Source organism: Malaclemys terrapin, chromosome 9, assembly GCF_027887155.1.
Source record: "Malaclemys terrapin pileata isolate rMalTer1 chromosome 9, rMalTer1.hap1, whole genome shotgun sequence".
Classification (NCBI taxonomy): Eukaryota; Metazoa; Chordata; order Testudines; family Emydidae; genus Malaclemys; species Malaclemys terrapin.
Window position 1 is genome coordinate 49155929 of NC_071513.1, and position 20741 is coordinate 49176669.

At 50.7% G+C, this 20741-nt stretch overlaps 1 protein-coding gene across 1 annotated transcript in view; it reads left to right on the forward strand.

Moving 5' to 3' along the window:
• CROCC2 (ciliary rootlet coiled-coil, rootletin family member 2) overlaps positions 1-20741 on the forward strand; it is a 170121-nt gene that overhangs the window by 100059 nt on the left and 49321 nt on the right. Inside the window, exons 21-23 of the mRNA XM_054039911.1 lie at positions 1560-1739; positions 2952-3086; positions 11817-11960. Coding sequence (XP_053895886.1) covers positions 1560-1739; positions 2952-3086; positions 11817-11960 — 459 coding nt within the window. The remainder of the gene's footprint in view (positions 1-1559; positions 1740-2951; positions 3087-11816; positions 11961-20741) is intronic.

Genomic DNA, 20741 nt, shown 5'->3' on the forward strand with positions numbered 1-20741 from the left:
CGTAGAATATTAGGGGTGGAAGAGACCTCAGGAGATCATCTAGTCCAATCCCCTGCTCAAAGCAGGACCAACACCAACTAAATCATCCCATCCAGGGCTTTGTCAAGCCAGGCCTTAAAAATCTCTAAGGATGGAGATTTCACCACCTCCCTAGGTAACCCATTCCAATGCTTCACCACCCTCCCAGTGAAATAGTGTTTCCTAATATCCAACCTAGACCTCCCCCACTGCAACTTGAGACCATTACTCCTTGTTCTGTCATCTGCCACCACTGAAAACAGCCTAGCTCCATCCTCTCTGGAACTCCCCTTCAGGTAGTTGAAGGCTGCCATCAAATTCCCTTTCACTCTTCTCTTCTGCAAACTAAATAAGCCCAGTTCCCTCAGCATCTCCTCGTAAGTCATGTGCCCCAGACCCCTAATCATTTTCGTTGACCTTTGCTGGACTCTCCAATTTGTCCACATCCCTTCTGTAGTGGGGGACCAAAACTGGACACAATACTCCAGGTGTGGCCTCACTAGTGCCGAATAGAGGGGAATAATCACTTCTCTCGATCTGCTGGCAGTGCTCCTACTAATACAGCCCAATATGCCGTTGGCCTTCTTGGCAACAAGGGCACACTGCTGACACATATCCAGCTTCTCATCCACTGTAATCCCCAGGTCCTTTTCTGCAGCACTGCTGCTTAGTCAGTCGGTCCCCAGCCTGTAGCAGTGCGTGGGATTCTTCCTTCCTAAGTACAGGACTCTGCACTCGTCCTTGTTGAACCTCATCAGATTTCTTTTGGCCCAATCCTCCAATTTGTCTGGGTCACTCTGGACTCTATCCCTACCCTCCAGCGTATCTACCTCTCCCTCCAGTTTAGTGTCATCTGTGAACTTGCTGAGGGTGCAATTCATCCCATCATTCAGATCATTAATAAAGATGTTGAACAAAACCGGCACCAGGACCGACCTCTGGAGTACTCCACTTGATACCGGCTGACAACTAGACATCGAGCCATTGATCACTACCTGTTAAGCCCGACAATCTAGCCAGCTTTCTTTCCACCTTATAGTCCATTCATCTAATCCATACTTCTTTAACTTGCTGGCAAGAATACTATGGGACACCGTATCAAAAGCTTTGCTAAAGTCAAGATATATCACATCCACCGCTTTCCCCATATTCACAGAGCCAATTATCTCATCATAGAAGGCAATCAGGTTGGTCAGGTATGACTTGCCCTTGGTGAATCCATGTTGACTGTTCCTGATCACCTTCCTCTCCTCCACCATAGTAATATGGTGAAGACTCCAGATCACAGGCAGTCCTGGGACCCTAGCTACATTGTGTATTCTTTGTCCTAAGCGTTCTCCTCCGTGCTGGCTGGAAGCATGACCTGTACAGTAGCTGGGCCATTACAGCATTAACGCTCTCCCTGACCTCTGTCTGGCAAGCCCTGTATGGAGTGCCACATGGCTCTGCACAGCAGCAGGGTGAGGGCTGTAACTTCTCAGGAAGGTCTGTCCCCATCCAGACCTGTCCTAATGGCCTGCTCTGCTCTTGCTTGATGTCAGGAGAGTCTGTATCTGGCACTGAGGGAGGAGAAGGAAGAGGCTGTGCACCGGCTGCACCAGGAGAAGGAGGAGCTGCTGTCCAAATATGAGGCTGAGAAAGAGGAGCTGGCTGAGGAAGTACTGAGTTTGCAGCAGGAGCGGGATGAAAGCCTCCTCCTGTTGGAGAATGACAAGCAGAAGGTAAGCAGGGAGAGCAATGGTCCTGGAGGAGCAATGGCTGCAGGAAAGCTCCAGTCCCGGCCTCTCCCAGTGGAAGGCACTGGGGGAGTGGTATAGAGTGCTGGCTGTGGGGAACCCAGAGGAATGGAGAACATACCTTACAAAAGGAGACTTAAGGAGCTTGGCTTGTTTAGCCTAACCAAATGAAGGCTGAAGGGAGATATGATTGCGCTCTATAAATACATCAGAGGGATAAACACCAGGGAGGGAGAGGAGTTATTTAAGTTAAGCACCAATGCAGACACAAGAACAAATGGCTATAAACTGGCCATCAACAAGTTTAGGCTTGAAATATGTGAAGGTTTCTAACCATCAGAGGAGTGAAGTTCTGGAACAGCCTTCCAAGGGGAGCAGTGGGAGCAAAAAATCTAACTGGCTTCAAGCCTGAGCTTGATAAATTTATGGTGGGGATGGTATGTTGAGGTTGCCTACAATGGCATATAGCCAATCTGCAACTGCTAGCAGCAAATATCTCCAATGGCCAGAGATGGGACACTAGATGGGAAGGACTTTGAGTTACTACAGAGAATTCTTTCCCAGGTGTCTGGCTGGTGGGTCTTGTTGAAATACTCAGGGTCTAATTGATTGCTATATTTGGAATTGAGAAGGAATTTTCCCCCCGCTCAGATTGGCAGAGACCCTGGCGGGGTTTCGCCTTCCTGTGCAGCATGGGGCAGGGTGACTTGCAGGTTTAAACTAGTGTAAATGGTGGATTCTCTGTAAAATGAAGTCTTTAAATCGTGATTTGAGGACTTCAGTAACTCAGCCAGAGGTTCGGGGTCTGTTACAGGAGTGGGTGGGTGAGGTTCCGTGGCCTGCGATGTGCAGAAGGTCAGACTAGATGATCATGATAGACCCTTCTGACCTTAAAGTCTATGTGTCAGTGAGTCTACTTCAGGCCCAGCCTGTGCCAACGGGAGGCGCTGTGGGGGGTGATATAGAGTGCTGGGTGTGGGTAACCCCACAGCTACTACAGGCCCAGCCTGGGCCAGCAGGAGGCTCTCTATTGAATGGCATAACAGTGCTAGCTGCAAGGAAGCGTGCAGCCACTGCAGTCCTAGCAGGGGGTACCTGTGGAGAATGTTCTTCCGTCCCAACATGCTGAGTTCCTGCACTTGTCCTTCCATGTGTGCCATTCTTAAATGATGGCTCCTGTCTGTTGTACCCTGCCAGGCACTGTCCCTGAAGGAAACGGAGAAGAGTCTGCTGTCAGAGAAGCTCAGCGAGGCCCAGCGGGAGCTTATGAATGCCAGAATGGAGATCGACCGGGTGAAGCTGGAGGCTCTGAACCGCCAGGAGCAGGATAAGGTGAGCTCAGATCCTTCTCTAGACACTGTGTGGCCCAAACAGTCATGTGCCCTGCAGGAGTTCTGCTGTGGCCAGCCCTGCAGCAGGAAGGTGCTTAAGCACATGTCGAATTTCAGGCATGTGAGTGATCCCATTGAAGCTGATGAGTATCAGTAATGGACAGGATTGCCTGTTTATCCTCCATGTTGCTAGCCAATTGTTTGAAAATGGCCTGGGCCAGCAAGCTCCAGATGAATTCTGGGATTCAACAGGAGGGATGATAGGAGTTGAATCCATAGTCGGACAGTTCCTCTGCACCCTGACTGGTATCCCCTAATCTGCTATGAAAAGTACCCAGAATGCATAGTGCCTAGAAACAGCAGTTGGTGCCTGGGATACCTACCTGCAGTGCAATATGCTTCTGGCAGTACAGCACTGTGAAATGTGGATGTGAAGCTTCAAAGGGGAAGTAGCTTTAACCTGGGGCATGTGCACAGTGTGGACACACAGTCAATGCAGCTACATTGGTCCATTTACATCAATACACACTAGACTGCCACAACTTCTTCATTTAGACTGAGCCTTGCTATGAGAATAAAAACCCTCTTCAGGGGGAGAAGTCTTTCAGTGCCTCTGTTAAGGCTAATTCCCCACTCTGGCACTACGAGTGCAGAAGGTGGGGGCCCGCAAGGATTCTAAAAATTAATACTGGCCACTCCAGGCTTATATTAAACTCCCAAGGTTACAGCTTCTCTCTGATCTCGGATTGGTAGATGCTGCCACCACCCAAATGCAGAACCCCTTTGAGAGCCCAGGAAGGCGCACTTGGGAATTCCTTCCTGAGGGGTACCCTCAAGCCCTTTCACCACTCCCCCACCGGGAAGAGCTGAGAAAGAGGAGGGGAAAAAAAGGAAATTAGCTGTTGCCACCAGTTAATTAAACAACATGTGCACAAACCTCTTAAGACACAAAAATCCAATTTTGTTCTAAAAAAAGGTAAATTTTATTAATAAAAAAAAGAAAGAAAATACATTTGGGAACTCAGGCTATTGCTAAATTTTAAAAGAGCAACTACAAGGATTAAGCATCAAGAGTAGCTTTTTTGAGGTCCAACTTAACGGGTACAAGCAAAACAAAAGCACCTGGAGTTAGCACAGACGAATCCACAAGCCATAATTAAATAAAAGGGATTAACCTAATCACATCTTCCTAGATATTTCCTGATCTACTTACATATCTGGGGTTTTAAATTAGTAGTTTCTAGGTATGATACTGATGATTTTTTCTTACCTGGCCCAAGCTTCTTACAGCATAACTGCTGTCCTGTCCTCCTCTCCCCGGGAGAACAACAACAGACAGAAAGACAAAAGGGGAGTCTTGGTTCCATTTTAAAAAGTTCTAGCCTTCCCATTGACTCTTTTGGCCAGGTGCCCACTCACTTCCTTTTACCTATGCATCGCAGGGAGACTTTTTAACCCCTTACAGGTAGAGCAATTAGAGAACAGCTACTAAGAGGTTTAACTACTGGCTGGCAGGGTGTCCATAAAAGGGAGCTACTCCCCCCTGCCCCCTTCATTTATCACAGCCTCCTCCATGCACTGAAAATGTGACTGATCTTACAAGTTAGATGACTTGGCCAGTCTAAATCTACTACCTGGCTGAAGTTTGTTGTTATCAGAGACACATAACTCTGCATAGAGTCCTGTTACAGGCCAAAATTAAGGCACATCGGCACCGCTGTGTGCTTGACCATTGCTTATGCTTGCAGAATTCCATTGTGAGATTTCAGTGAGCTAGCATAATGTTGGGTGGTTTGGTTTGGTTTTACAATCAGAAAAATTATGCATGACATCAGCAGGGGCTCAGCCACCAGATAGATCATTCCAAACGAGAACATGCACGTTAAAGAATAGTCCCGTAACACCAAACAAACAGTACAAGAAGGATATAAAACTCCAACCAGAACTCATCTGCAAAGCATTGACATTGGAAAGATTGGTTGGGAACCAAAGGGAAATCAAATGCAAAAAAAAACTTTCCTCAATGACTGTAAACAATCCCCTATCCCCAAATATCACTGAGTGGGAGGAATGGAAATAACCTGCTGTGGTGTAGTGGTGTGATCAAAAGGGGAGAGACTTTGTTCCCTTGGAAAATGTTCCATTTGATTCCCTGGGCCCAGTTGTATTCTCATTGAAGTCAACAAAAAAAGTTCCCTTGATTACTATGAGGAAAGGATTGGACTTTCATCTTTAACCCCTATGTGGGATGTGCAACTGTGCGAATAACTAGACTGTAAACCCTTTGTTGCTGGACCTGTGTTTTTAGCTACCTCTAAAGATTAATGCACACACACATTACATTGCATTATATAGACAATAATAATAGTCACTAATATACATTCCAGCAGCAGATTTCTCTAGCATAGGGATTAACATACCGAGGAGTGCAGGCCAGAGGGTGGCACAAAACACCTCTCCTTACTGCCTTCCCTTCCATTACATGTGAGAGAAATAGCAAAACAGGATCTAGTCAGTTTCACTTTCCTGAGTTCTTCTCAAGGCTAGCCCAGAAACAAGATGAAATGGACAGAGCTGGTCAGTTTTGCTTTGCTTCATTGCTTGCTCATAGAGGGAAGCAGGGTGGAGGCTGAGGATAATCCAGGCAGAGCAGTGAAGGGAAAGAATAGAGAAGGGCCAGAAGTGGAGGGCAAGGAATGGGGATGAAACCATGGATGAGCAGGTAGGGGAGGAGGCAACATGGAGGGAGAGCAGGAAAAGAAGCAAAGGACAAAATTGAGAGAGCACAAAAGATGGAGATAGGGAGGGGGAAAGGGAGAAAATCCTCAGGAAGAAAGGAAAGGCATGTGCAGAGCTTTCTCTGTGTGTGACACCCATAGTAATGCCATACACTGTACAGCCACCTTTCCTCTGCACCCCACGTTCTCACACACAGAGATTTATGCTGGGCTTGGGGCACAAATCAAGGCTGCCAAAGCCTGCTGTGGAACATTCATCCATGGGAACATCAGGCGTTTTGAAGATTTGTGATGAGGCCACAAAGCAGGATTTAATTAGGTCTTTAATTACTTGATTGGCTTTGATTATGGTTAGAAGACATCAAGTGCCATGGATGTGCTAAGGACAATTATCCCTCCCCCATCATGGCTGCTCTCCCACAGCATTCTCCCTCTCTGAGTGTCACATCAGCGAGGGGAAGTGACACCCTTTAGGTCACACAGCAAGTCAGTGGCAGAGGCAGGATCAGAAGCCACATCTTTTGAGCCCAGTTCCATGTGGTATCCTTTAGCCCAGTGGCTCTCAACCTTTCCGGACTACTGTACCCCTTTCCGGAGACTGATTTGTTTTGTGTTTCCCCATGTGTCACCTCACTTAAAAATTACTTGCTTACAAAATCAGACATAAACATACAAAAGTGTCACAGCACATGAGTACTGAAACATTGCTACTGCCCCATTTTTACCATATAATTATCAAATAAATCAACTGGAATATAAATCTTGTACTTACATTTCAATGTATAGTATATAGATCAGTATAAACAAGTCATTGTATGAAATTTTAGTTTGTACTGACTTCGCTAGTGCTTTTTATGTAGCCTGTTGTAAAACTAGGCAAACATCTAGATCAGTTGATGTACCCCTGGGAAGACCTCTGTGTACTCCCAGGGGCACGTGTACCCCTGGTTGAGAACCACTACTCTAGCCCATATCTCAGCCCAAATCCCGCTGCACTCTTGACCTCCCTTGAACGCACCTTAGTCCATCCCTCTTCCTTGTCCTCAGATATTGCTGGTTACCTGGCTCCTGTACTCTGCCTCCAACCAATCTGCTGTCTCCCTGTCCTCCGAGATAGTTCCTTGACCCTATCTTCCTCTCTAGCTGCCAACCCTCCTCCATACTTCTCAAGCACATGCTATACTCCCACTGCCTCAACTTCCCCCATTTACACCTCCTGCAGTTTGGCTGCCTGCCCCTCATCTTCTCAAACTGCCCTTAGCCAGGTCACCAACAGCCTCTCCCTGGCCAAGCTGCACAGCCTTTTAGCCTAGCTGTGCGCTTCCCTAGACACAGCTAATCATGCTCTCCTCTGGCTAGAAAGGCCCTGCTCACCTACCAAACACTCCTGCAGGGTCATCTTGGATGGTTCCTCTTCTGACACCCACAGTGCTCTACCATTAGCTCCCTCCAGAATGACTTTCCTGGCATTGCCATGGATTTATACTGAGAATACACTGCTGAGGATGTACCACACATAATTCATTAATTGGTGTGGTCTTGTTGCTGCTGGACTCAGCAGCCAAGGGGTTAAGGCAAAGATGGTTTGATTATATAAGTTCTCTCCTGTTTGTGTGCTGTGGGCAGTGCCTCACAGTCGTGTAAGGAGGGGGCTCTGCCAAAGAGAGAATGGGCAGGGCAGAGAGTGAGTCTAAGCCACAGAGGCATCTCCAGGGAGCCCGTGTGTTGCAATGAAGTGCTGGAAGCTGCCTTGTATTTCTTCATCCTGCTCTATGCATGGCTCTGAAATTGACATTCCTTGGAGAAATCATATGTAGCCTGCAACCCAGTAAAACAGCTTCTGGCACCAGAAAAAAAGACCTTGCCTAAGAGTCTCTCATTTCCTGGAGCTTCCCCACCCCTCCAACCCAGATGAGTTCTCTGCTCAGATGGCAACTCATGGGCCAGTGTAGCCTTAAGGACTTATCTACCCAGCACCGCAATGTGAACTAGAGGGGTGTGAATTGTAGAATGCTCTAGTGTGTAGTGCTCTAACTGCACTGTGTAGACTCTGCTGACAAGTTTTAAAAGGCAGCTAGTTTGTGCCGATGCAGTCCTGCTTCAAACAGAGCTATGGTACACGCACTAGGTACTACTTAGAGCACACTAGCAGGGTCTCCAGGGGGCAGTTAGAATGCTCTACAGTTTATGCCTCGTTAGTTCGCAGACAAGCCCTTCAAAACACAGAAGGGAAGTGGAATCCTGTTCAGTCCCAGATGCCAAGTGCCCCATCTGCATCTTTGCCTGTAGCTCGAGGCTTTGGTTTGCTTTTTCTCCACACATCTCTCAGAGTTATAAAGAATTTTGCTGGCCAGGCTGCATGTGACAGAGCGGCAGAGCAGGGAGTGGAATAATGGGCCCATTGGGAGCACTTAAGAGTCCCTCAATGAAACATGAGGCCAGATCCCCAGCTGGTGTAAATTGGCATAGCACCATGAAAGTTAATGAGCCAGAGCCCCAGATGATGTAAATTGGCATAGCTCTGTGGAAGTCAATGGGCCACGCGCCCAGCTGGTGTGAATCAGCAAAGCTCCATTGACGTCCACTGGTCTGTACTATTTACACCAACTAAGGATCCGTCCCTTTCTTGGTAGCCCCCCAAATCTTCCATCCTTGCTTACTTGTCACCGTTATTGTTGGTGGAATGCCCCAGACTGGCAGATGTTGGGCCCAGCTCTGCTCACTCACTTGACTGAACTCCATTGACTTTGCTGGAGCTGTCCCTGATTTACACCTGGAAAACTGCGATCAGAATCAGGTCTGTAGAGAGCTGATGAGTTGTGTGTCCTTCCTCCCCACCCCCGCCCCATGTCAGAGGATTGCAATAAAATGCTGGGTTTTAAAGAGACAGTTTGTAATCTAGTCAGCTTCCAAAAAATGAGTTCAGTGTAGTGTCAGGTGCTGCCCCTGCCCATGAAACCCCTTGACAGGTTTGTGCTGTCCTCGGCTCAAGTGCGGTTTTGTCTCCCCTGTTGCTGTGTGAGAGACCCACACAGATCTCAGGGAAACCACTGACACTAGCCCTGATCCTGCCAAGTGCATGGCCACCCAAAGCCACGCTGACTAGAGTACGGTTCCACACAGGCCTGATGTCAATATGGTGCCCTATGGACAAGGGGCCGTTTGGGAGGACTAGCTGGCAGAATTGGGGCCTCCCTTTAGTACACAGGAGAAACAGTGCAAGTGAGTGAGTGGTCAAATGCTCTTGGCTTTGGGTAGCTTTGGGGCTGCTTGTAGCAATACTAGGTATACAGTAATATAGACAGAAATGGGTAGGGTGAGCGCATCGCTTTGAAGCCCCTCCTAAGGCGGAGTATCTCGATACAGGCTATTTCTTGCATCCAGAGCAGAAAGCCCTAGTTTGTGAGGAGCCCTAGGAAATGCCAGGGGATGCTCTGTGTATGCTTTATGAGTAAATCCGCTGTAGCCATATAAATGCTGCTGGTGGGATACCACACAAATGAAGATGCAGATATCCCAGGAATCCCCACTGCAGCCTGGATAATATAAAATCAATGCAAACATCCAGGAGGCTGCAGAGAAAATATACATGGACGCAGAGAGAGGAGAGAAATGGGCAAGGATTAACCAGCTTTTAACTTGGAAAAAAATCTAAGTGGGCCCCAAGCTCCCAAGCGCTCGCACAGCTGAGGAACCCTGCTGAGTTCAGTAGCATTGCTCATATGAGTAAAGTTAAGCACTTGAGTTTTGCAGGATCAGGGTCTAGGACCTTTTGGGCGCAGGGGGAAAGCATAAATCTACAAAGCAGAGAGGAGATGCTGAGGTGTGACAGTGGATAGCAGCCTTTTTATCCCCCTACAGCATGTTCTGGGGGCAGAAACTGACCATGCTGGGTGAAAGTCTGAGGCTCCTCCTGTTGGAGTTGATTAGAGTTTTAACAGTCACTTCCTGGGGGTCCATAGGCTGTATCCCCACAGGCTATATCTTCAGCTGGTGCAAATCAGCATAACTCCATGGAAGTCAGTAGTCCTACGTTAATTTACACCGGCTGGGAATCTGGCCCGTAACATCCCAACCCAGAGAGGTAACGGGTTAGTTCAAGCACCTTTGGAATTCTGCGTGTAGCAGTTTTGGATGCCCCATTTCAAGGAAGATAGTGGCAAACGGGAGTCAATTCAGAGAGAGGCAACAAAAGTAATTGCAGGTTCGGAGAGACTGATTGTATAGAGTAGTTCAGGGAGGAGTGACAAAATAATGGGATCAAACTTCACAAACAAAAATTTAGGCTAGACATCGGGAAAAATTTCCTAACAATAAGGGCAATTAAACCATGGAATAATTTTCTCAGGGAAGTGTTGGAAGCCCCTTCGCTGGAACTGCTCATACTTGGTCTAGACAAGTCACGCGGGAATGTTCTGCAGGGAGCAGTTCTGCATTGGCAGGGGCCTGAGGTGGATGATCTAATAGGTCGTCTTCCATCTCTGCATTTTATGATTCTACGAATTTTAGTTCCATTAGAAATGCAGGAGAGAAAAAATCCTGGGCAGATCATGGGACACAGTAAAGAATCAAAAGGGGCATCCAGCACAATGGAAAGGGAAAAAGAGAACATATGGAAACAGCTGACGATGCCCTTTACACCCTTCCTGGCTAAATGCTATGGACTGCCGCCCGTTTGATAGGAGCCCTGGTTAAGAGGCACAATTCCTGCCCCCTTCCCCCTGGCTTCTAGAAGGGGGCTGGCCCAGACCAGATTGCTACCCCCATGTGCCAGCATTGCTGTGCTTGCAGGCATGTTGGCAGTGGAGCTCAGCTCAGTCCCTACCCCTCTGCCTGCTCCTGCAGTGGATATGTGGGGAGGCCATGCCCCTGCTCAACTGCATGTGCAAGGCCAGGCTGCTGTCTTGTCCTATGTGGGGGAATTCACCCCCTTGTGCAAGCACAAGTGTCAGGCCCCCCTACAGGAGGAGGGTGCTCCCTCCAGGCACAGAGCTGGAATAGCTGCCCTGCATGACGCCCTGCACGAGCCCTCCGGTCCAGGAGGTGTGCTGGGGGCATGGCTGGGACATTGCTAAACCCAGCCATTCCCAGCTGCTGGGGGGACACTATACCCAGGAGAGGCTGGCCTGTGAGGCTGCTTGGACAGGCTGGAGGCTAACCAGCTCCAGCAGTCCAAGGATCAAGGGCACACATTGGGCTCAGTACAGGCACAGGGGTGAATCCCCTCGTGAACCTGATTCTCCTCTGACTTACATCTACATGGATGGGGAATTGGCCCATGGAAGCAAATGGCCCTCACTGTGAACTCACAGTGCTTTCACTCCACTGCAGCACCACACAGTCCCTCCCAGTGCACAGCACTGGGGGTGGGATGGGAGCCAGGCCTTGCTGTGACTGTGTTGTAAGGTGCATGGAAACATGTCAGGAAGGCAGGGAGGGGAGTTGCGTGGCGTGGGAGTGCAGGAGCTGGACAGAGGAAGACAGGGATGGCCCGCATGTGTACCATGCCCCCTGTGTCTGATGCACGGAGGATGCCAATCCATCACAGTCCCAGTTCTGGAGCTTTAGCTCAAGCTGGAGCAGCCCTCATGTTTAGCTCTGGAGGTCTCTGGTTCAGGCCCTGGCCAAGGTGGTGGCTGTCACCTGGGCCTTCTGCAGTGCACCCTAGCTGTAAAGCAAAGCACTGGGCCCTTAAGCAGCATGGGCACTGTCTGCCACCGGGGATGACCTGGCTTAGGGAGGAGGCAGCGGCCCTTTGGCATCACCCACTGGCTTACAGAGCCTTGTCCTGCAAACCAGCACACTCCTCCCCACAGTTCTTACACTCCAGGCTCCGTGGGGCCAGCCGACAGTGAGTGTGTTACACATGGGGGTTAGCTGGTTGGAGCATGAGTGCAAGAGGTAAAGCAGCACGGCATGCAGCCAGCCTGGCACACATGGGCATGGAGACTGAGCATCACTGACAGCACTGTCCCCTCCTGGTCCCCCCCCAGAACACAGTCACCAGTATCACTGGAGAGCTGCACACCTTCCAGGCTCAGTTTGAAGACGCAGTGGCTGCCCATCAGAGAGAGGCCAAGAGCTTGAACGAGCACATAAAGGAGCTGGCAAGAGAGAGGGACTCTGCGGGGAGGGAGGTATGTATGGCTGTTCTGGGTCATCTGTGCACTGTGGGTTAACTCTCTGCTTGCCAAGAGTCTAAGCAAGCCAGTCTGACAGAGGAGACAAGTTCGGCCTCACCTGCACTGGGGCTTTGCCCTGAGTCCAGCCATCAATGCAACTGTCACCCACAAGGGAGTGTGTTACGGGCCCCATGCCATGCCCACCAGAGAGGAGAGGAGTCCTTGCAGCAGCAGCTCTAGCCATGGAGGGCTGACTCTTTAGCTCAATCTGTAGCAGCTCATGCTTTTAGCTCTGGGGGTCCTGGGGTCAGTCCCTGGTGACGGCCGTCACACAACACTAGCACAGCATTCGTAACAGACCCAAAACATATTGTAGCTGTGCGCTCTCGTCCCGTGCAAGTGCCCCAGAGCCTTCCTGCTGGGTACACTACACGGGGAGCAGCTGCGAGCTTCCCACAGCCATCGCTTCTACACCAGCCACTGCAGATGGCACAAGCTGGCTCAAACCCTCGGGGAGTAAGGGCCAGGTGCAAGCCCTAGCCCAGTGCTGTCTACGATCTGGGCTCTGCTCCCTGGCTGACAGCTCTGGTGAGTCAGCATCAGAGCGAGAGAATGGCCCCCACCACAAAAGGACAGGAGAGTGGGGGGACAGAAAATTAAAAAACATGAAAGAGGAGAGAGAGTAATTTAACATGACAGGCTGTTTATTTTGGCAACAATGGGCTCCTTTCAACAGATTTCAAAGTCCGACCCTGGGAGGGACCACACAGGGAAGCAGAAGGGGATTCAGAGCATGGGGAGGCAGAGGGAGGAGGGGGCTGCACTGGTATACGATAAGGGCCGAGGAACCGTGGCACAGAAAGAGGGACCCAGAAGCCAGTCCCAGTGAAAGAAGGGGGTGCAAAACTCAGAGATAAAGACAGAAGAGAGAAGGGGGCTGAGGGAGAGGGAGAAATTGGCAGAGAGTGGGAGAAAGACAATTAAAGGACTTATAGAACAAGCTGAGGGCAGAGAAACAGAGAAATCCTAGCAGACGCCTGCTAGGGCCCACTTATCGCCATGGGAACCATAACATTTTCACAGCCTTTTAACTTGAGAAAGTGTCTCAGGCCGGTTCTGCAGCCATGCCTTCCCAACGCAGGCATGCACACGCACACACACATGCATGCACACATTCGCTCTCTCTCCTCCCCACCCTCCCTCTGCTCTGTCCTTCCGCCCAGGACTCAGCTGGAGATTTGGCTCCCTGAGCGTGGATTTCAAAAGAGGCTGTTTATAAAAATTTCTAGTAAAGAAATAATTACGATAATCATATTAAGAGCTTTGGCTGTCACATTCCTGCAAATGGGGAAGGTTGTCTTTGCAGAGAAGGAGCTGGGGTTGTTTTCTTTTCATGGTTTTGTTCTTTTTCTCAATCCCAGCCCCCTCCCCTTTATCCTGGGAAATGAAAACAGTTTGTTTTATGATGGATCGTCCCTTTCTTTGGTCATTGACCTTCTGGGTGAATTTCTGCTGAGCTCGGTGGAAAATGCTAGGCGCATTTGTGGATCCCATATGTGGGTGGGGGGGATGGGAGGGGGAGCTCACCCTAATCCTCCTCAGAAACAGAACAATAACAACATGGAGTGGGACGAAGTGATCCGGGCCAACAGGGAGGATCTGGACAGTGTTAGGGTTTTACAGATCGAAGGAGGAAAAAGGAACGAAAGAAACTGGTGACTTTAAGTTTCTGCGGAAATTTCTATCCCACCCCCACACTCCAGCCCCCACCTCAAAGGTCACTGGGGCAGAACTGGAGCAGCAGGATAAACTCAAGGCAGCTTTTTACTAAAGGGGCAGAATCAATGGGCTCAACACTAGGAGATTTCCCAGCTGGTCCCCACCCCGCCCCGCACCAGCAACCCTGTGCTAAGGAGGGAAACAGCTGACTTATTCCCAGGGAATGCTACACAACCTTCACTCCCCTCCTTTTGACATTGAGAGAGGGGACATGATTAGGCCCTATCTGGGCTAGTGAATAAGACACTGACCTGGGAGTCAGGAGACCGGGGTCCATCCCACCTCAGTCACTGACCTTGGGCAAATCACATCACGTCCCTGGCCTCCATTTCCCCTCCAGCCCTGTGCTCATTTAGCTGCAGAGCTCTCTGGGGTAGGGCCAGTCTCTCCCTGTGTGTGGGTGCAGCACCCAGATCTAATCTACACTGGCACCTCCGGGGGCTACTGTGTTGTAAACAGCCATAAGTTATAACATTCATTTATTGGCACCATTTGCTTTGAATCTGTAAGCCCCTGAATGCCTCCCCGTAAGCCTCCCTTGAGTGCCCTCCATGTCTCCCTGCCATGTCTCTGTGGTAGCTGTGCTGGCATGTGAAGGAGGGTGTGGGATCAGCCCCACTGTTGCTGATCCTGGTGTGACCAGAGAGGTGCAGCTGAAGCAGAGCAAGCCTTCATGGGACTTGCTGTCTGGGAGCAAATCTCTCTCTGGGCCCCGTTTTCTCAGGAATTCCCCATCTGTGATCCCCTAAGGACACCTCGCTGTGTCACAGTGTTTCCAAAAAGGCTAAAGGGCTGCATTAGTAGGAGCATTGCCAGCAGATTGAGGCAAGTGATTATTCCCCTCTATTGAATCATAGAATATCAGGGTTGGAAGGGACCTCTGGAGGTCATCTAGTCCAACCCCCTGCTCAAAGCAACACTAATCCTCAGACACATTTTTGCCCCACATCCCTAAATGGCCCCCTCAAGGACTGAGCTCACAACCTTGGGTTTAGCAGGCCAATGCTCAAACCACTGAGCTATCCCTTCCCCCGCTCCATGCCACTCCACTCCACTGGTGAGTGCCCACTGGGCACTGGTGAGGCCACATCTGGAGTACTGCATCCAGTTTTGGGCCCCCCAGTACAGAAAGGACGTGGACAAATTGTAGAGAGTCCAGCAGAGGGCAACAAAAATGATTAGGGGGCTAGGGCACATGACTTCTTCTTCAAGTGCTTGTTCATGTCGATTCCAATCAGGTGTGTGCCGTGCACGTGCATGGTAGCTAGAAGCTTTTTTCCCCTAGCAGCATCTATCAGGTCGGCCTGGGCATCCCCTGGAGTCACGCCTTCATGGCGCCCAATATAGAGCCCTGTTGACCCACGACCCTTTCAGGTCCTTCTTACCGCCAGTGATGGTTAGCTGAAACTTCCCTGTGCTCATGTCTTGACAAGCGCATTTAGCAGTTTCTTACATTGTTCTCCATTAGTTTTCCATTGTTGGTTAATAGTTAGTAGTTCATTAGTGTTAGATAAGTTTCTGGGGGTGGGGAGGGGAATCCTTTCCTACGCTCTCCTGACACCAGGGTCTCCGGGCTTCAAAGCCTGCAAAGCCTGAAGCAAGTGTATACCCAGAAGCAATCCTCACACCTCATGTCTAAGTGTTTAGGAGAGGGCCATCAGAAGGATTGTCGTGCCATTTGTAAGACTTTTCAGCCCAGGACTTCAAAAGATAGAGAACAGTGCCTGAAGGTCCTATTGATGAAGGCAGCACTCTATTCCCCAGTCTGACTCTGTGTCGATGGACCCTGCGCCAAATACCTCCTCCTCAGTGCAGAGCGCTCTGGCACCATCAGCACGAGCACCGGTGCCGGGTAAGGATAAGGACTCATGGCACCGTCCCTGCTCCACTCGTGGCTCAGATGCCACATGCAGGCACCATTTGCAATTGTCGGTGCTGCAAAAGAAGAAGAGGCCGGAGAGGGGTCACTCTCCCCCAGCTAGGCCTAAGGAGCCTGCCGTTGTGAGACCTGAGTCGGGCCACACTAGTGCTGCACCACTGGTGATGGTCACGCCAACTCCTGCCCACATGGAAGGGCGATTGAGTCCAGACTCTCCTCGCTTGCCAAGGCCGAGCCAGGAGCTGCACCTCCCTTCAACACCGGAGGCCACTCCCCGGCACCAGAGCACACCCAGCAGTCACTCCGATCCCCCAGCCCTCAGCGTGAAAGCTTGGTGCCAAGAAGTACCACTCCCCCATGGTCATTGTTTTCAGACACCTCGGAGTCGGGCTCCTATCATTCCCGGAGGAGTAGGAGCAGACGGTCCATGTCAGCTTGGCACCGGCACCCTTACACGGCACCGTGGCCCGCCCAATGGCAGCCCCGGCACCATGGCTATTTTGGACTCCCTGGGCATTTCAAAGGAAAGCCAAGGTTGCAGCCAAGGATCTCATTCCAGGGCGACGTTGGTGGCCTCGGCCTTATTTGTATCCCCGCCAGCACCAGCAGGATCGGGGGTAGGCCTATTACCACCCTTCGCTACCATCTCAATGCCTCCAGTGCAGCCAGCACTGGGCCCGGGGGTCCCGGCAGCCCCGGCATTGGCGGGGACTCCGGCACCAATGACGATTCTGGCACCGGCGTCGAGTCCGATGTCAAGGATGACATTGGCACTGATGGCACTTTTGGCACCGGCGTTGCTTGCGTCGGTGTATGCAGCCCCTATACTGAGGGGCACAACACCATATGGGTTGGCACTAGCCCAAGAAACCCAGGTGCCGCGGGATCCCTTGAGTGCAGAAGGAAGGGAGCAGCCACCCCTCATGGGGGTCTCTTCCTCGTCCTCGCCAGATGAGGCATTGGAGGGCACGGTGACAGTCCCAGCCTTGGAAGACAACAGGGTTCTGCAGCAATTTTGTGGAGGGATTCCCAGGGCCTGGGCATTCAGACGGAGGAGGTAGTGGAGGATGCAGATCCAATGGTGGACCTCCTCACCCCCTCTGGACCTTCACGGATTGCCCTGCCCCTCATAAAGACCATCTCAAATACCATGAGAACTCTGTGGCAGACCCCAGCCTCATTGCCCCCTATGGTTAAGTGCAACGAAAGACGCTACTTTGTGCCGTCCAAGGGTTATGAGCATTTATACACACATCCCACACCTGACTCTCTCGTGGTCAATGCTGCCAACCAACATGAGCGTCAGGGCTTCCAGGGACCCTCCCCGACGAATCAGGAGGTGAAAAAGCTTGACCTTTATGGGAGAAAGTTCTACTCCATTGGAGGCTTACAGCTCTGCATTTCAAATGAGCAGGCCATTATCAGGAGGTACTGCTTCAGCACATGCGGGGCAATGGCTAAATTTGCAGAGCTGTTGCCGCAGGACTCCTGCACCAAGTTTTTGGCTCTCATGGTGGAAGGGAAGCTTATTTCCAGGACTTCACTACAAGCCGTACTGGATGCAGCGAATGCGGCTACTCGTGTCATGGCCACAGGCATAGCTATGAGGAGGGGCTCCTGGCTCCAAATCTCAGGCTTGCCATATGAGGTCCAACAAACTATTCAGGATCTCCCCTACAAGGGTTCGGCTCTATTTTCTGAAAAGATGGATAAAAGGCTGCATAGCCTGAAGGATTCAATAGCCACTCTCAAATCATTGGGCCTCCATACTCCCACTACACAGCATAAACATTTTAGGCTGCAACCTCCTCCACGGTTCTATCAGCCACAGAACCATCAGGATGGCTCACGGAGGAGGAATAGGAACGGCAGAAGGCGACCGCACCCATCCTCAGGACAGGGCTCTGGCCAATCTAAGCCACCCTCTGGGCTGAAACAGGCCTTTTGAAGATGCGGTCAAGGACGGTGCACCAGATCCCCAACTGGATCCCACCCGCCTTACCTTCTCGTCCCGACTATCCTCTTTCTACCATGCATGGTCCTGTATCACCTCGGACCTTTTGGTGCTCTGCACAGTAGAGAAGGGATACTCCATCCAGTTCTGTGCTCACCCACCCTTCCATCCTCCTTCCCCATCCCTCTTCAGGGACCCTTCTCATGAGTAGCTCCTTATGCAGGAGGTGCAGTCACTCCTATCTCTAGGGGCAGTGAAGGAGGTTCCTCAGGAGTACAGGGGCGAGGGCTTTTACTCCCGGTATTTCCTTATATCAAAAGCCAAAGGCAGCCTCAGGCCCATCCTGGACCTGCAAAAACTCAACAAGTTTGTGAAGAAACTCAAGTTCCACATGATCTCTTTGGCCTCAATCATCCCATCACTGGATCCAGCAGACTGGTATGCCACCCTCAACTTGAGGGACGCATATTCCCATATCACAATCACTCAGCTCCACAGGAAGTACGTAAGGTTTGTGGTGAGTGGTACCCACTACCAGTTTACAGTCCTTCCGTTTGGCCTGTAGGAGCACCTAGAGGCTTCACTAAGTGCATGGCAGTTGACGCGTTCTTGTGCAGTCACCAGGTATAGATGTTTCCGTACCTCGACAACTGGCTGATGAAGGGCCACTCCAGGACTTCGACAACCTGGGTCTCCTTCTAAACAAAGCAAAATCGACTCCGTCCCTGTCCAGAGGATAGAGTTTATAGGGACAGTACTGGACTCGACCCAAGCTGTGGCCATACCGGCAAGAAGCAAGGTTTCAGACCCTGACAGATACCATTTGAGGTATTGGACAGTTTTCTACCACCACAGCAAGAAACTGCATGAAGCTTCTCAGACACATGTCTGCCTATACCTAGGTGGTGCAGCATGCCAGACTCAGGCTTCAACCTCTTCAGTTGTGGCTTGCGTCATTGTATCACCCAGCCCGGAACAGCTTGGATAGGATCGTGATCCTGCCTCACCCGGTCATGGACTCCCTCATCTGGTGGCTCAACCCTCAGGAGGTGTTCTCAGGGGTCCCCTTCACCAGTCCGCAGCCATCTCTCTCGCTAGTGATGGACGCATCAGACTTGGGCTGGGGAGCTCATCTGGGAGACCGCAGGACTCAGGGTCTCTGGTCTCAGGCGGATCTGGCTCTCTACATCAACATCAGAGAGCTGAGAATGGTGCATGCCAGACCTTCCGTGCACACTTAATGGGACATTGTGTATCAGATGGACAAGACAACAGCAATGTTCTATATCAACAAATGGGGGTGCACGCTCCTCTCCCTTGTGCCAGGAAGCCCTCATGCTGTGGGACTTCTGTGTAGAACATTCAACGCATCTGCAAGCGTTGTACCTCCCCAGGGTAGAGAATGAGCTGGTGGATCACCTCAGCAGGTCGTTTCACACCCACGAGTGGTTCCTTCACCCGGAAGTCACGTTCTCAATCTTCCAGAGGTGGGGCTTTCCCCAGATAGACCTATTCGCCACGCAACACAACAGGAAGTGCCAGCAATTCTGCTCCTTCCAGAATCACAGCCTGGGCTCCAGAGCGGACACGTTCCTCCTTCCATGGAGAGGCCATCTCCTTTACGCCCATACCACTAGTTCACAAGGTACTCCTCAAGATCCGGAGGGAACGACCTCAGGTCATATTGATAGCACCAGCCTGGCCCCATCAGCAGTAGTACATATCTCTCCTAGACATGTCCGTGGAAGCCCCAGTCACTGTTCCACTCTTCCCGGACCTTCTGACGCAAGATCATGGTCGTCTTCAACATCCGAACCTCAAGTCGCTTCACCTCATGGCGTGGAAGCTCCATGGTTGAACCCGATGGAGCTTTCCTTTTCAGACCAGGTTAGACAAGTCCTCCTTGGTAGCAGGAAACCCTCTATGAGAGCCACCTACCTTGCCAAGTGGAAGAGATTTTCAATCTGGTCTATGCAGTGCCATTTGTCCCCCGACGTTAGCCTCAGTGCTGCTCATTCTGAACTACTTCCTCCATCAAAAGCAGCAGGGGCTTTTGTTGTCTTCAATAAGGGTGCACTTAGATGCTATTTCGGCCTTCCATCTGGGCGTGGGGGGCTGCTCGGTGTCTGCTAACCCTATGGTCAGCCGATTTTTAAAAGGACGACAGACTGTACCCTCACTTCCATCAGCATGTCCCCACCTGGGACCTTAACCTGGTCCTCTCTAGGCTCATGGGACCACCATTTGAACCATTGGCAACATGTTCCATGCTCTACCTCTCTTACAAGGTGGCATTCCTGGTAGCAATAACCTCAGCCAGGAGGGTGTCTGAGCTCAGGGCCCTAACGTCAGAGCCTCCCTACACCTTGTTCTATAAGGACAAGGTTCAGCTGAGGCCTCATCCTGCTTTCCTCCCAAAGGTTGTATCGCAGTTTCACATTAACCAGGACATCTTTCTCCCAGTATTCTACCCTAAGCCTCATTCCAGTGGCAGGGAACAGAGACTGTACTCTCTGGATGTCTGCAGGGCTCTAGCCTTCTACATGGAGAGAACAAAGCCGTTCAGAAAGTCAGTCCAGTTATTTGTGGCAGTGGTGGACAGAATGAAAGGTCAGCCGATATTGTCACAACACATCTCGTCATGGATAGTGTCCTGTATTTGTGAATGCTACAACCTGGTGGGGGTTCCTGCATCTCCAATCACTGCGCACTCCACCAGGACGCAGGCTTCATCAACAGTGTTCCTGGCTCAGGTTCCCACTCAGGAAATCTGCAGAGCGGCGACGTAGTCCTCCATCCATACTTTTGTCACCCACTATGCAATTACCGAGCAGGCCAGAGATGATGTGGCCTTCGGACAAGCAGCACTTCAATCAATGGAAGACTCCGACCCTACCACCTAAACTTGGGCTTGTGAGTCACCTGATTGGAATCAACATGAACAAGCACTCAAAGAAGAAAAAATGGTTACTCACCTTCTCATAACTGTTGTTCTTCAGGGCTCTATATTGAGCGTCATGAGGGCGCGACTCCAGGGGGCACCCAGATCGACCTGACAGATGCTGCTAGGGGGAAAATCTTCCGGCTACCATGAACATGCGCACGTGCACACCTGATTGTAATGGACATGAACAACACATCTCAAAGAACAACAGTTATGAGAAGGCGAGTAACCATTTTTTAT